We start from the raw sequence: 13048 nt of genomic DNA, 5'->3' as shown, positions 1-13048 counted from the left end.
GCACATGAGGCATTATGCCCAGGAAACCTGCGCCTCAAAATGGCGCACGGGGCTAGAACCCCAGTTTGCGTGTCATCAAGGCAAGGCAAGATGTGCTTCTCGCTAAATTGGTCTAACATAAATAACACAAGTCTTTTTACTTATAGGTGTATGTGCTGCCTACTATGTACAAACATAAAAAATGTAAAGATGACTTGAATTTGGTGTGGGATTCATTGTGATTTGTTTACCGCAGGACCCCTGCTGAGCAACATGTCATTACACGTCTAGGCCACAAGATAGAAGCACAAGGCAGTTTAAGTGTTACAATCCGTAATTAAAGCATACATTCACAGAGGAACCTTTGCCAGCAGAGGGCGCCAACAGAAAAGGGGATGGGGACGTGACGACCGCCTGGAACGCACCTATTACGACAACGCAAACTAGTATACGGCTGTTAGATTGCGACAATGCTGTTGTCGTGCCGCAGAACTTTGATTGTACGTTAGTAAGTTCTGTGCATTGTGAATTGTTTAGGGACCATTCATTTGTGCTGTTATTATCATGGATGTCGGTGAACTTCTGAGCTACCAGGTAATTCTGAGCTAATTGTGAAACTATTAAAATTTCTATTCGGCATTTTCAGACGTTCTACGTGTTATCTAACGATAACTAAGCTAGGCCTGAAAGCCCTGCGCTGTAGCGAAACGTAGCTGCTAACTAGTGTCTGTTTACATGCTGCGCCTGGATGCTGAATGGGTAGCTCGATAGTTGGTTAACGTTTGCACACCAAAACGCATAGTAACGTTAGCTATTCTTTTTTTGTTAACCGTCTTGATGGATCAGATTAAGTACTTCATATGGGCTGTAGCCCACTAACCTTAACTTAGCGTTATATTAGTTAGCTATTGACCAGGTGTAGTTGATTCATAGAGATGCTCGTTTGCTAAATTGATGCTGCTACTGCCTTCATCTGAAACTTTGCGAAGAATTATAATTTTTGCTTTATGCAAGTGTGGGAAGCTTGATACATCTTAATTCGCTCGTTAGGTCTTTATTGTTGATGTGTAGCTACATGCACAGTGTCTTGCTAATTCATTAATAATTTACGATACAATTTTGAGTAACATTGCTATCATATTGTTTTCCGACCCTTGTTGATTTTAGTCAGTGAGTGTCTGTCATTGTCCAAAAGGCTGCACGTTACTCCAAGTATTTACACCTTTAAAATCATTACCAGGTTATTTGCAAATCGACGTTTAAGCATTGCAAATGCAATTCTGGTCAGTCACGTTTCTTATTATTGAGGCTAGTCCCCTCTAAAAGTATTGGAACAGCAAGGTCTATTCCTTTGTTTTTGCTGTATACTGAAGACAATTGAGACCACCCAATTTTTAAGTGAGCAGATGTATTGGAACCAGTGACTGACTGGTATTTGTTGTTGCCCAGATGTGTCCTGTTCGATTGATTGGTTAAACAATAAATAGTTCTGAATGTCTACTCTTGGTTTTAGCCTTGGATATTGCCTGTGAAGACTGCATTTGTGTTAGAAAAGATAAGCCAACATGACCCGAGAGAGCAAAGCATGCCATTTTGAAGCTTAGAAAAGAGGGGAAATCTATCAGAGCCATCACAAACAATCTCTACAGTGCATGGGTGAAGGTATCTCAATCAACCATTCAAAGAAGACTTAGAGGGCAGCAAAATAGAGGCTATACCATAAGATGAAAACCACTCATATGTAGTAAGAATCGGAAGGTGAGATTACAATTTGCAAAGAAGTACAGCGATGAGCCACAAAAGTTTTATGGACAAGATTAACCTCTGCCAAAGTGATGGAAAGGCAAAAGTGTGAAGAAAGAAGGGATCTACTCATGATTAAAAACAAACAAGCTCTTCTGTGAAGCATGGTGGAGGAAGTGTCATGGCTTGGACTTGTATGGCTGCACATAGAAATTGGGTGGTCTGATACCAAAGGTGCTATGTTCAAAGTAGTATAACACATCAGGGCAGCGTGTATCATAGTAGTTAAGGTACATGACTGGGACCCGCAAGGTTGTTGGTTCGATCCCATTGTGTAGCCACAATAAGATCCGCATAGCCGTTGGGCCCTTGAGCAAGACCCTTAACATTGCTCCAGGGGATGATTGTCTCCTGCTTAGTCTAATCAACTGTATGTTGCTCTGGATAAGAGCATCTGCCAAAATGCAATTCATTTAATGTAATGTAAATTTCAGGAGATAAAGTTTGAAATTCTGAACTCTTATCTTGTGTTCATCTTTTTACCCAAAATGTATTCAGTGTATTACACAAACTTTTCCAATACTTTTAGAGGGGACTGTATGTCAACAGAGATACTATGTCAGCATGTTTCAAATTATATTGTTACTTTTATAGCAATAAATACATAGGCCCCTCTGGGAATGACATCAATTTCCCACGTATTTTAAGTTGTCAAACCGTGCTTTATGCTGTGTTCTCATTCAGGCCTGTGTATATTATAATTCAGACCCTAACAACCAGGGGTACACAATTTGTTTTACACAGCTTTTCAATAAAAGTTGAAAAGAATACGCCAAAATTGATGTTTCTTCACTTGATGCTCCTGTTCTGTTTGCATTAGCTTTTTGTATGTGTTTTTGGAATTTGCATTGTTTCTTGATTTTGAGAGCGAGTTTTCCAGGCCTTTCTGGAATTTGGTCATCTGTCCTGGAAAAAAATACTTTTAATTCCATATTTTGGGGCAGTGCAAACATTTTTGGGTGTTGCACGCAGTATCTTCCTCTTCATCATTCCAAATAAAATGTTACCCAATCAAAATTTTTGGATCAAGAATACATTTAATCTTCTACCTGTTAACAACTGTTTCGGAATGGTGTGTTGTGATGCTTTATGACTGTTTGAGAACAGCAGCAAAACTCTTTTCGTTAACTTGACTTCTTTAATAGCAGATGATGTGGAGAGGATGTCCGCATATAGATTTCCATTTTTTCCTTTTTTTATGTACATAAGTATATTTAATTTCCCACTATTTTTTAAAAGCTGTGACGAATCAATCAAGACTGCTAAAATCTCTTGTGTCTCACGCTACCCAGTTGTCAGCATTCTGCATGGTTCATCGCAAAGAAGGAAGCATTTCAGAAAAAGATAGTCAAACTGTCATCACGCTACAGTCAAGAGAGATATTTTGGCTCGTCTTATTCCCCCTGGCTGGTCCGGAGCTCCAGGACAGTGCTGTCGGGCCGGCAGCCATGTGGCAGTGTCAGGCCCCTGTGGAGGCCCTGAGGAGAGGCCTAACCACCCTAACCTGTGTCTCTCTCCCAGCCGGACCGAGGGGCCAAGCGGCCCCGGGAGGAGGACGGGGACGAGGACCCCAAGGTGAAACAGAAAGCCCCGGGGCCCCGTGAGCACAGCAGGCCCCCGGAGCTGGAAGACCCCGACGGGGATGACCTGGGCGGCAGCAGGAAGAGGATCCTGGAGAAGCTGATGGACCACGACGAAGACCAGGAGGTGGGAACCCAAGAGCCACAGACTGCAGGAGTAGTGTTTCAAAGGCGCTCCCGGTTACGTTCAGCTATCCATCTTAAACATGTCATTTTAGATGCAGATGCTCAGGATCGGGTAATATTATTGTATGGAGGACAAGTCATTGTGCACTAAAGTCAGTGGCAATTCAATGTCCCATAATGTTTAATAATACAGTAATTTCCTTTGCATATGCTTATCTGGTGGATTCATAAAATGCAAAGCCATAGCCCTTTTGTGTTTAATAAAACGGTAAGACTTGCCCACGGTGAGTGTGGCTTATTCGCATACATGTGGACGCTTCAGTTATGAAATGAGTATTCAAATACTGATTTCCTATGTCGTGAATACCTGGAGTGCACATCCCTGCTCCAGAGATTTTACTCGCTAGTAAAGTCTAGCCCCTAGCCAAGGGAGCTTTAGCTCTGGTACGGTTTGATTTCCATGTTAAATGCAGTTTTCTAAGTCACTTTGGTGAGAAGCATCTGCTGACAGAATTGTAATTGTAAATTGGGATAAATTGGACTCCTGTTACTCAAGCTTCAGAGGGGTGGCGTGAATGTTGTTGGGGTTCTTCCACAGTCCTCCATCTGAAAGAGCTGAGCCTGTGTGTTGCATTATTCACCAGAATGCTGGAACTGTCTGTTCTTTTTCAAAGAAGCACTGTGCTTGTTCTGTTGATGAAACAGGGAGAACCGGTGGACGAGAGCTCGGTGAAGAAGATGATTCTGACCTTTGAGAAAAGGTCGTACAAGAACCAGGAGCTGAGGATTAAGTTTCCGGACAGCCCAGAGAAGTGAGTTAACGAGCCCGGGAATTTGCCCTTGATCCATCATTCTGTGTTACATCGCGGGGGGAAGGAACAATAAAATTCCACGTTTTCCAGGGCTGGAGTCAATCCCGCGTTTTATGCTTTCTTCGTGATGCAACCCCCCCCCCACTCCCCGCCCCAGGGATCTGTACAATGCCAGGATGAAATATGGGGTTTGGTTCTGAATTATGAAAGGGGAGGGAGTGGGCTAATTCTATTCCCTTGCTCCCTCATTTTTCCTACCTCCTGCCAAGGCTATAAAATGCAAGGTTCCCGCAAGAAGGGAAATCCCGCAATGCAATGCTCTACACATGTGCTGTAGTTTTGGAGGTTGATGAATAATTCATGAGTGCACTTTGAGGGATGGCAAGGGGCTTTGAGAACTGAGAATTAAACTTTTTATTCTGATACTTCAGCATAAATATTTTTGTGTTTGTGTGTGAGGTTGCCATTAAGGTGCCACAAAGAGTGACTATATTGTTTTAGAAGACCAGCTGGTGTGTTTTTCTTATCACTTCCAATGTCGTCCTATAGAAAAAACACTTCCTCATGAAGCAGAGGTTACTAGGGGGAAGCACCACCTACACACCCCTCCAAAAGTATTGGAATAGCAAGGCCAATTCTTTTGTTTTTGCAATACACTGAGAACATTTGGAATAACAACATGAACATGAGTTCAGAATTTCAGCTTTTATCTCCTGGTATTTATTTAACTAGATGTGTTAAACTACTTAAAACATAGCACCTTTGGTATCAGACCCCCCAATTTTTAGGTGAGAAAAAGTATTTGAACAGAGAGTATTTAAGTAAATGAAAGTAAATAATGCTAAATATTCGATAGCATATCCCTTGCTTGCAATAACTGCATCAAGCCTGCGCCCCATTGACATCACCAAGCTGTTGCGTTCTTCTTTTGTGATGCTTTTAGATTAGATTCTGTAGATTTCCAGTTGTTTCAGGGTTTTTTCCCCCCCCTTCAGTCTCCTCTTCAGGTGGTGAAATGCATGCTCAATTGGGTTAAGGTCTGGTGATAGACTAGGCCAGTCTAAAACCTTCCACTTTTTCTCCTTAATGAAGTCCTTTGTTGAATCCATGTTGAATGTCTTGAATTGAAATAATTGGTATTGTTTATTGGAAATCTTCACATGCCTTTATTCATGACAACCCCCTTGCTCTCCACCTCTTGTGCCTCTCCCAAGGTTCATGGAGGCAGAGCTGGACCTGAATGACATCATACAGGAGATGCATGTCATCGCCACGATGCCCGACCTGTACCACCTCCTGGTGGAGCTCAACGCTATCCACTCCCTGCTGGGGTTACTGAGCCACGAGAACACCGATATCCTTTTACCCAAACCGCTTCCGCTCGATAGGTCATGCCAATAGTTTGGCTGTTTGAACCAATCACGCTTTGCTGTGGCGAGTTCGATTTCTGATTGGCTGAAATAGCTGATAACTGATTGACGTCGTGCAGAAACCCAGAGCATTATGGATTTCAAAAAGCCTTCTGCTGACATCTGTGCTGGTTTTATTATTTGACTCAGTAACTCATCATATACATTTTGAATGGGTGTTGGCTATCATTGCGGAAATCTTACGTCTCGGTGTAGAGAATGCTTAAAAAAATAATATTTATAGATTATTATATTATATTAGATTATTTCTGAATGAGTTCTGTTATAACGAGCATATTGCAACGAAAACGTGATTATTCTTGCGTCTGCAACAGTCTTCCAGTGTTTAAATGCACAGCCAGACTGCATTTCTTTTCCGAAAGGTGAAGCGCTAATACAATTCAAAACCGCGCGTGCTCAGCAGTGCCTAGACGAATGTATCGCGTCATCTTCCGTTACAGCGTTAATAAATCGCCATCTCTGCCGTTTGCGATAAATAGCCGTCAACTGTCGGTGCACCCTGGCATACAACCGCTCCACAATTATACTGCTGGGTGCTCTGAAAAAAAGAATGAATTCGCAATGTTTGCATGCCATGTTTTAAAATAAGTTGCTTACAGATTAAATGGAACTCTCTGATTCAAGCCTCCAACGTTCCTAGAAAATCCTTGAAAAGTCTGAATTTGAAAGAGAAAATAAGGCCATGACATTTTTTTGTCAAGTGCTTGAATCCAAAAGGTGTTGCCTTGCAGTTCAACTGTATAGCTTGTATATGTGAGTGCCAAGGTCTGAAATTCCTCTTAAACATCCTGTAAACTTGCAATTACTCTCAACCCATTTTCATGAGGCTACGTGTCCTCGATGTGAATAATCCACTGCCAGATAAACACACAGCCTCTTTCTTCATGTTTGGCTGATTAACAACAGGCCTAAATGAAATTTTGGGAAAGCATTTTTAATCTAATTGCACTGAATTAAAAAAGGCACTTAACTACCACGTTGGCTTTCAACTCAACTACCCTAGCCTAACTAGACTGGCCTATCTCACAAAATATGCAATTCAAGAGCGTTTTAATTAAACATCTGTGCATTGCAGATTTGCTATGAATATTATCTGAGTATGGACAATGAAGTGTAGCCTACATTTATCCACATTTTAAATAAAATAAAACGATCCCTTAAATTTGGGGCAAGTTGGCCTTGAAAGTCATTGTTAAAGAAGGTGTGGAAACCCTGATGATTTCCCCCTGGAGAAATGTAGTCAGGGAGCTGTTCCCAAATGTAAACATCAGGTTGTCCTTAGCCTGCGTTTCGCACATATGGCCATCGCCGTGGTGGACCTCCTGCAGGAGCTGACGGACATCGACACGCTCCACGAGAGCGAGGAGGGGGCGGAGGTGCTCATCGACGCGCTGGTGAGTCCCGCTGACGTTGCCCCCGGCAACATCGCCGCCGTGAACCCCTCCCGCCGCCACGGACCCCTCCCACAATCATCCGCTGATCCAAGACTGCAATCATCCGCTGATCCCAGACTGCGATCATCCGCTGATCCCAGACCTCAATCATCCGCTGATCTCAGACCGCAATCATCCGCTGATCTCAGACCGCAATCATCCGCTGATCTCAGACCGCAATCATCCGCTGATCTCAGACCGCAATCATCCGCTGATCTCAGACCGCAATCATCCACTGATTCCAGACTGCTATCATCCGCTGATCCCAGACTGCAATCATCCGCTGATCTCAGACTGCATTCATCCTCTGATCTCGGACTGCAATCATCCGCTGATCTCAGACTGCAATCATCCACTCGGTTTTGAATTGTATTAACCGATCAAACCCGTTAAACCCTTACCCTGAGCCGGCCAGCGGAGGATGGGCTCCCCCTCTTCTGCCTGATTCCTCCCAATGTTTCATCCTCTCTGCTATTGTGTGCTGGGTGTGAATTGTGCTGTGTTTTGGTGTGTTTCTCCGTTGCAGGGACAGGTGGTGTGTGCTGGGTGTAAATTGTGCTGTGTTTTGGTGTGTTTCTCAGCTGGAGGGACAGGTGGTCGCCCTGTTGGTGCAGAACATGGAGCGTCTGGATGAACAGGTGAAGGAGGAGGCAGATGGAGTCTACAACACACTGGGTGAGCAGTGTCTCTGAGTACAACATATGCATTCTTGTATATACACACACACACGTACTCACACTCACAAAAGAAAATAAAAAAGCTCTGTGAAAGACTCCATCCCCCAGGATGCCATGTGCTGGAGTTAAAGCTGTGATAAGGGGCCCCAGCCCTGCTGTCTGATTGAGAGATTTGGCTCTGCAGATCTGTCTCCCTCCCCCCCTTTCTTTTCTTCTTTTTCTTTGTTCTATTATTCTTTTGTGTTTTCTTTTTCTGGTAAACCATTCTGGTTGTCTGTTGAGGGGTGTGTTAATGGCCCCCTTTACAGTGGGGTGGGTCCTCCCTGGTTATGGCTGTGTTGTGGATGGAGTTTATTAGCTGCTCTCTAGGAGAATAGCCGCCATTTTATGTCTACGAGGCCATGCTATGCTTCGGTCATCCTGTCCCTGGTGACACCAGCGCCTCCTCACCTGAACACTGATTGGTTTAAAGCTCTGCTTGAAGCCCCCTCCACAATCATATTTCCCTCTCTGGTGTAATTCTGCAATCCCCCCCCCCGCTCTCTTTCCCCCTTTTCCTCCTCCCTCTCCCGATGTTGGGTGATGCATACCATTCACATCAATGTGGCTGCCATGCCCTCTATGTCTACCCCCCCATGGAGGTGTTGTGTCTGTGATGTAATATCTGTCTCTGTGATATAACCCCCCCTCTATCTTTCCCTCTGTCTCTCTCCCTCTCCCTCTCTCTCTCTCTCTCCCCCCCAGCGATCATAGAGAACATGGCGGAGTTCCGGCCCGATATGTGCAGTGAGGCGGCCCAGCAGGGCCTGGTGCTGTGGATCCTCAAGAGGATCAAGGTGTGTGCTAACGCCGGGCATCATGGGAAATGCAGTCCTGCTGTGGCTGCTGCTCCAGACGCGTTTTTATGGTGCCGCGTTCCTCAATGTCTCCCAGGGCGGCTGTTCCAAAACTCTCCGGGTCCCTGGAGTACCCCTGTGTGTGCTGGTTTTCGCTCCAACCGCAATTGCAACTCAGGAATTTTAACAAGCCGTTAATTTTTCCTAATTAGGTGCTTTTCATGTTTTTCATGTTGAAACCACATTTTTCCAGATAGCAATGCACACCATTGAGAATAAAATCATTTATTTCTTCATGCCATTACAAAGCTATTTTTGGCATAGTGTCTTAAGATAAAAAGCACCTAATTAAGAAAGATTAACAGCTTGTTAAATTATTTAGTGGCAATTGGGGTTGGAAAAAAAAACCAGCATACACAAGGGTACTCCAGGACCGATAGGCTTATACAGTATTTGACCCCCAACAGTCATTGAAGGCTGGGGTATTGGTTCCATGAGCACCTTCAAATAGGTTTTCCCCACAGACACAAAAATGTGTGAAGTTATCCTTAGCATATTTTACCCTGGGATTCCATCTTCAGTGTAGCCCTGTCTTTCTGACTACTTTTACAGCGATAGAAAGGACGTATTGAAACATTGAAAATCTCTCATTTAACATTTTAAAGAAGCACTGCCGCCTCACTGCAAGGAGGTCCTGGGTTTGAATCCCCGTCGGCCGGGGCCTCTCTGTGCGGAGTTTGCATGTTCTCCCCGTGTCTGTGTGGGTTTCCTCCGGGCACTCCGGTTTCCTCCCACAGTCCAAAGACATGCAGGTTAGGCTGATTGGAGAGTCTAAATTGCCCTTAGGTATGAGTGTATGAGTGTGTGAGTGAATGGTGTGTGTGCCCTGTGATGGACTGGCAACCTGTCCAGGGTGTATTCCTGCCTTTTGCCCAATGTTTGCTGGGATAGGCTCCAGCCCCCCTGCGACCCTGTTCAGGATAAGCGGGTTAGGATAATGAATGAATGAACATTTTAAAGAGTTATTTAGAATGCACTTGTGCTGTCTCTTGACCCTAACAGGATTTGTCCTACAGATGTCTAAGTCCTTACCTTGGGATGTCACTCAGAGTCAACTAAATAAGCAAACTATGACCTTTGAATCTCATGTGAATAGAAGGTTAATATCATGATACCATAGAATAATTCCATATTCTATAATGGCCTCAAATCAAACAGCGCCATGGATTTAGAAACATTACCTTAATCCGGTTCCTTGAAACATGGCAAGCCCAGAGATTGTGTGACGATTGTGTGACGATTGTGTGACGATTGTGTGACGATTGTGTGACGATTGTGTGACGATTTTTGTGTTTGAAGGAAGTGCCTCAGTAGTGGTTAACCCCCCCTCCCCCCTCTCTTTGATGCAGGCCAAAATGCCGTTCGATGCCAACAAGCTGTACTGCAGTGAAATCCTTGCCATCTTGTTACAGAACAACGACAGTGAGTAGAAACAAAAGCAAGATGAATTTGTTTGGTTTGAACCCCCACACATGTAGGGTTGCCAGATTGAGCTCATCAAAATTCCAGCCCTTGCAAAACCGCAAAAATAGGAACACTGATTGACCAAAGAGCTGAAATCAGATGACTGAGTAATGCGCTGAAATCAGAACACTGAGTAATGAGCTGAAATCCAATTTCCAAGTCCAATAACCCCTCTCTCTCTCTCTCTCTCTCTCTCTCTCTCTCTCTCTCTCTCTCTCTCTCTCTCTCTCTCTCTCTCTCTCTCTCTCTCTCTCTCTCTCTCTCTCTCCCTCTCTCTCTCTCTCTCTCTCTCTCTCTCTCTCTCTCTCTCTCACTCTCTCTCTCTCTCTCTCTCTCTCTCTCAGGCACCAGGGAGCTGTTGGGGGAGGTAGATGGCATTGATGTGTTACTGCAGCAGCTCTCCGTAAGGACCTTCTCCTGTTTTTCCTCTTTCTCCCACACTCTGTCTTTCTCCCTCCTCCCCCTCTGTCTTCCTCCTCTGCTTCTCCTTCTCACACCTCCCTCCCTTTCTGTATGTCTCTCCTCTCCTTGCGGCAGCCGTATTGCCACTGGCCTTCGGCAGACTGTGCCTGGCTCTAAATCCAGGAGTAACGCGGAGTACCCAGGACCATCCTGGCACATATTGCCTGCGACAGACAAAACATCAGCAACATTACAATATATGGAACTATCTGTGCCTCGACGTGGGAAAGCAGGGGGCATTAAAGAACACTGTACTCCCCCCACCATTCAGCTATCGTTCCTGTATCACAATGTGCAGGTATGAGAGCAATGTGAGAATAGGAAGTCTGATCCGTTTTCCCGCTGCTCAGCCATGTTGTCTTCATTACTGGATGAAGCAGTCTTTAACCTGTGTGTCCATGGGGCATTTCTCTCTATCAGAGAAGTTTATTTTTTTGCTTGATGAAGTTTGGTCTGCGTGGGTTTCTGTAGGTGTTCAAGCGGCACAACCCTGCTACAGCGGAGGAGCAGGAGATGATGGAGAACCTGTTCGACTCGCTCTGCTCCTGCCTGATGCTAGGAGCCAATCGGGACCGCTTCCTGAAGGGCGAGGGGCTTCAGCTGATGAACCTCATGCTGAGGTAGGTGTGGCCTGACTGCTTTGGGTGCAGTGTTCAAACTTCAGTTCAGTGAAACAGTTCCAGGGGAGGTTTAGGTGGCTCATCCTCTTTAGGCCCAGTTCTAGTGCAGGTATGGGCCCCAAGGTCTGCTATTTGGGAAGGCTCTTTTGGTGCATGGGTGGGCACTAGTGTGGAAGTTTGATTCTTTAAAATTAATCTGTACGTTTCTAGTTGGTATGTCTGAGCTTTTTTATTTTTATAAATAACACTTGTTTCAATGGTTCGATGGATGTGTGTAAGTCTGACAGGTGATGGTTTGATGGATTTGTAGGTTTGACAGGTGATGGTTTGTTGGATGTGTGTAGGTCTGACAGCGGCAGGTTTGATGGATGTTTGTAGGTCTGACAGGTGGTGGTTCGATGGATGTTTGTAGGTCTGACAGGTGATGGTTTGATGGATGTGTGTAGGTCTGACAGGTGGTGGTTTGATGGATGTGTGTAGGTCTGACAGGTGGTGGTTTGATGGATGTGTGTAGGTCTGACAGGTGGTGGTTTGATGGATGTGTGTAGGTCTGACAGGTGGTGGTATGATGAATGTGTGTAAGTCTGACAGGTGATGGTTTGATGGATGTGTGTAGGTCTGACAGGTGATGGTTTGATGGATGTGTGTAGGTCTGACAGGTGGTGGTTTGATGGATGTGTGTAGGTCTGACAGGTGATGGTTTGATGGATGTGTGTAGGTCTGACAGGTGATGGTTTGATGGATGTGTGTAGATCTGACAGGTGGTGGTTTGATGGATGTGTGTAGGTCTGATGGATGGTGGTTTGATTGATGTTTGTAGGTCTGACAGGTGATGGTTTGATGGATGTGTGTAGGTCTGACAGGTGGTGGTTTGATGGATGTGTGTAGGTCTGACAGGTGGTGGTTTGATGGATGTGTGTAGGTCTGACAGGTGGTGGTTTGATGTATGTGTGTAGGTCTGACAGGTGGTGGTTTGATGGATGTGTGTAGGTCTGACAGGTGGTGGTTTGATGGATGTGTGTAGGTCTGACACGTGTTGTTCTGTAGGGAGAAGAAGATGTCTCGCACGAGCGCACTCAAAGTACTGGACCACGGCATGATTGGCCCCGAGGGGTCCGATAACTGCCATAAATTTGTGGACATCCTGGGCCTCAGGACCATCTTCCCCCTGTTCATGAAGTCACCCAAGAGGATGAGGAAAGCTGGGATATCGGACAAGGAGCACGAAGGTGGGTTTCACTGGGGTATCAGAGCATGAGGGTGGGTCTCGCTGGGGTATCAGAGCATGAGGGTGGGTCTCACTGGGGTATCAGAGCATGAGGGTGGGTCTCACTGGGGTATCAGAGCATGAGGGTGGGTCACACTGGGGTATCAGAGCATGAGGGTGGGTCACACTGGGGTATCAGAGCATGAGGGTGGGTCACACTGGGGTATCAGAGCATGAGGGTGGGTCTCACTGGGGTATCAGAGCATGAGGGTGGGTCTCACTGGGGTATCAGAGCATGAGGGTGGGTCTCACTGGGGTATCAGAGCATGAGGGTGGGTCACACTGGGGTATCAGAGCATGAGGGTGGGTCACACTGGGGTATCAGAGCATGAGGGTGGGTCACACTGGGGTATCAGAGCATGAGGGTGGGTCACACTGGGGTATCAGAGCATGAGGGTGGGTCACACTGGGGTATCAGAGCATGAGGGTGGGTCACACTGGGGTATCAGAGCATGAGGGTGGGTCTCACTGGGGTATCAGACAGGGGTTTTACTTTAGT

General features: G+C 45.4%; 1 protein-coding gene across 1 annotated transcript in view; it reads left to right on the top strand.

Moving 5' to 3' along the window:
* Positions 1–412: 412 nt before the first annotated feature.
* Positions 413–13048, top strand: part of ctnnbl1 (catenin, beta like 1) — a 21786-nt gene continuing 9150 nt past the window's right edge. The window contains exons 1-11 of the mRNA XM_061257825.1: positions 413–573; positions 3304–3489; positions 4194–4300; positions 5515–5658; positions 7031–7124; positions 7745–7838; positions 8585–8676; positions 10086–10158; positions 10545–10603; positions 11134–11282; positions 12330–12511. Of these exons, the coding sequence (XP_061113809.1) occupies positions 544–573; positions 3304–3489; positions 4194–4300; positions 5515–5658; positions 7031–7124; positions 7745–7838; positions 8585–8676; positions 10086–10158; positions 10545–10603; positions 11134–11282; positions 12330–12511 (1210 nt within the window). The 5' untranslated portion in view covers positions 413–543. The remainder of the gene's footprint in view (positions 574–3303; positions 3490–4193; positions 4301–5514; positions 5659–7030; positions 7125–7744; positions 7839–8584; positions 8677–10085; positions 10159–10544; positions 10604–11133; positions 11283–12329; positions 12512–13048) is intronic.

The sequence above is a fragment of the Conger conger genome, chromosome 10 (assembly GCF_963514075.1).
Source record: "Conger conger chromosome 10, fConCon1.1, whole genome shotgun sequence".
Lineage (NCBI taxonomy): Eukaryota > Metazoa > Chordata > Actinopteri > Anguilliformes > Congridae > Conger > Conger conger.
This window is presented reverse-complemented; position numbering and strand designations above follow the sequence as displayed.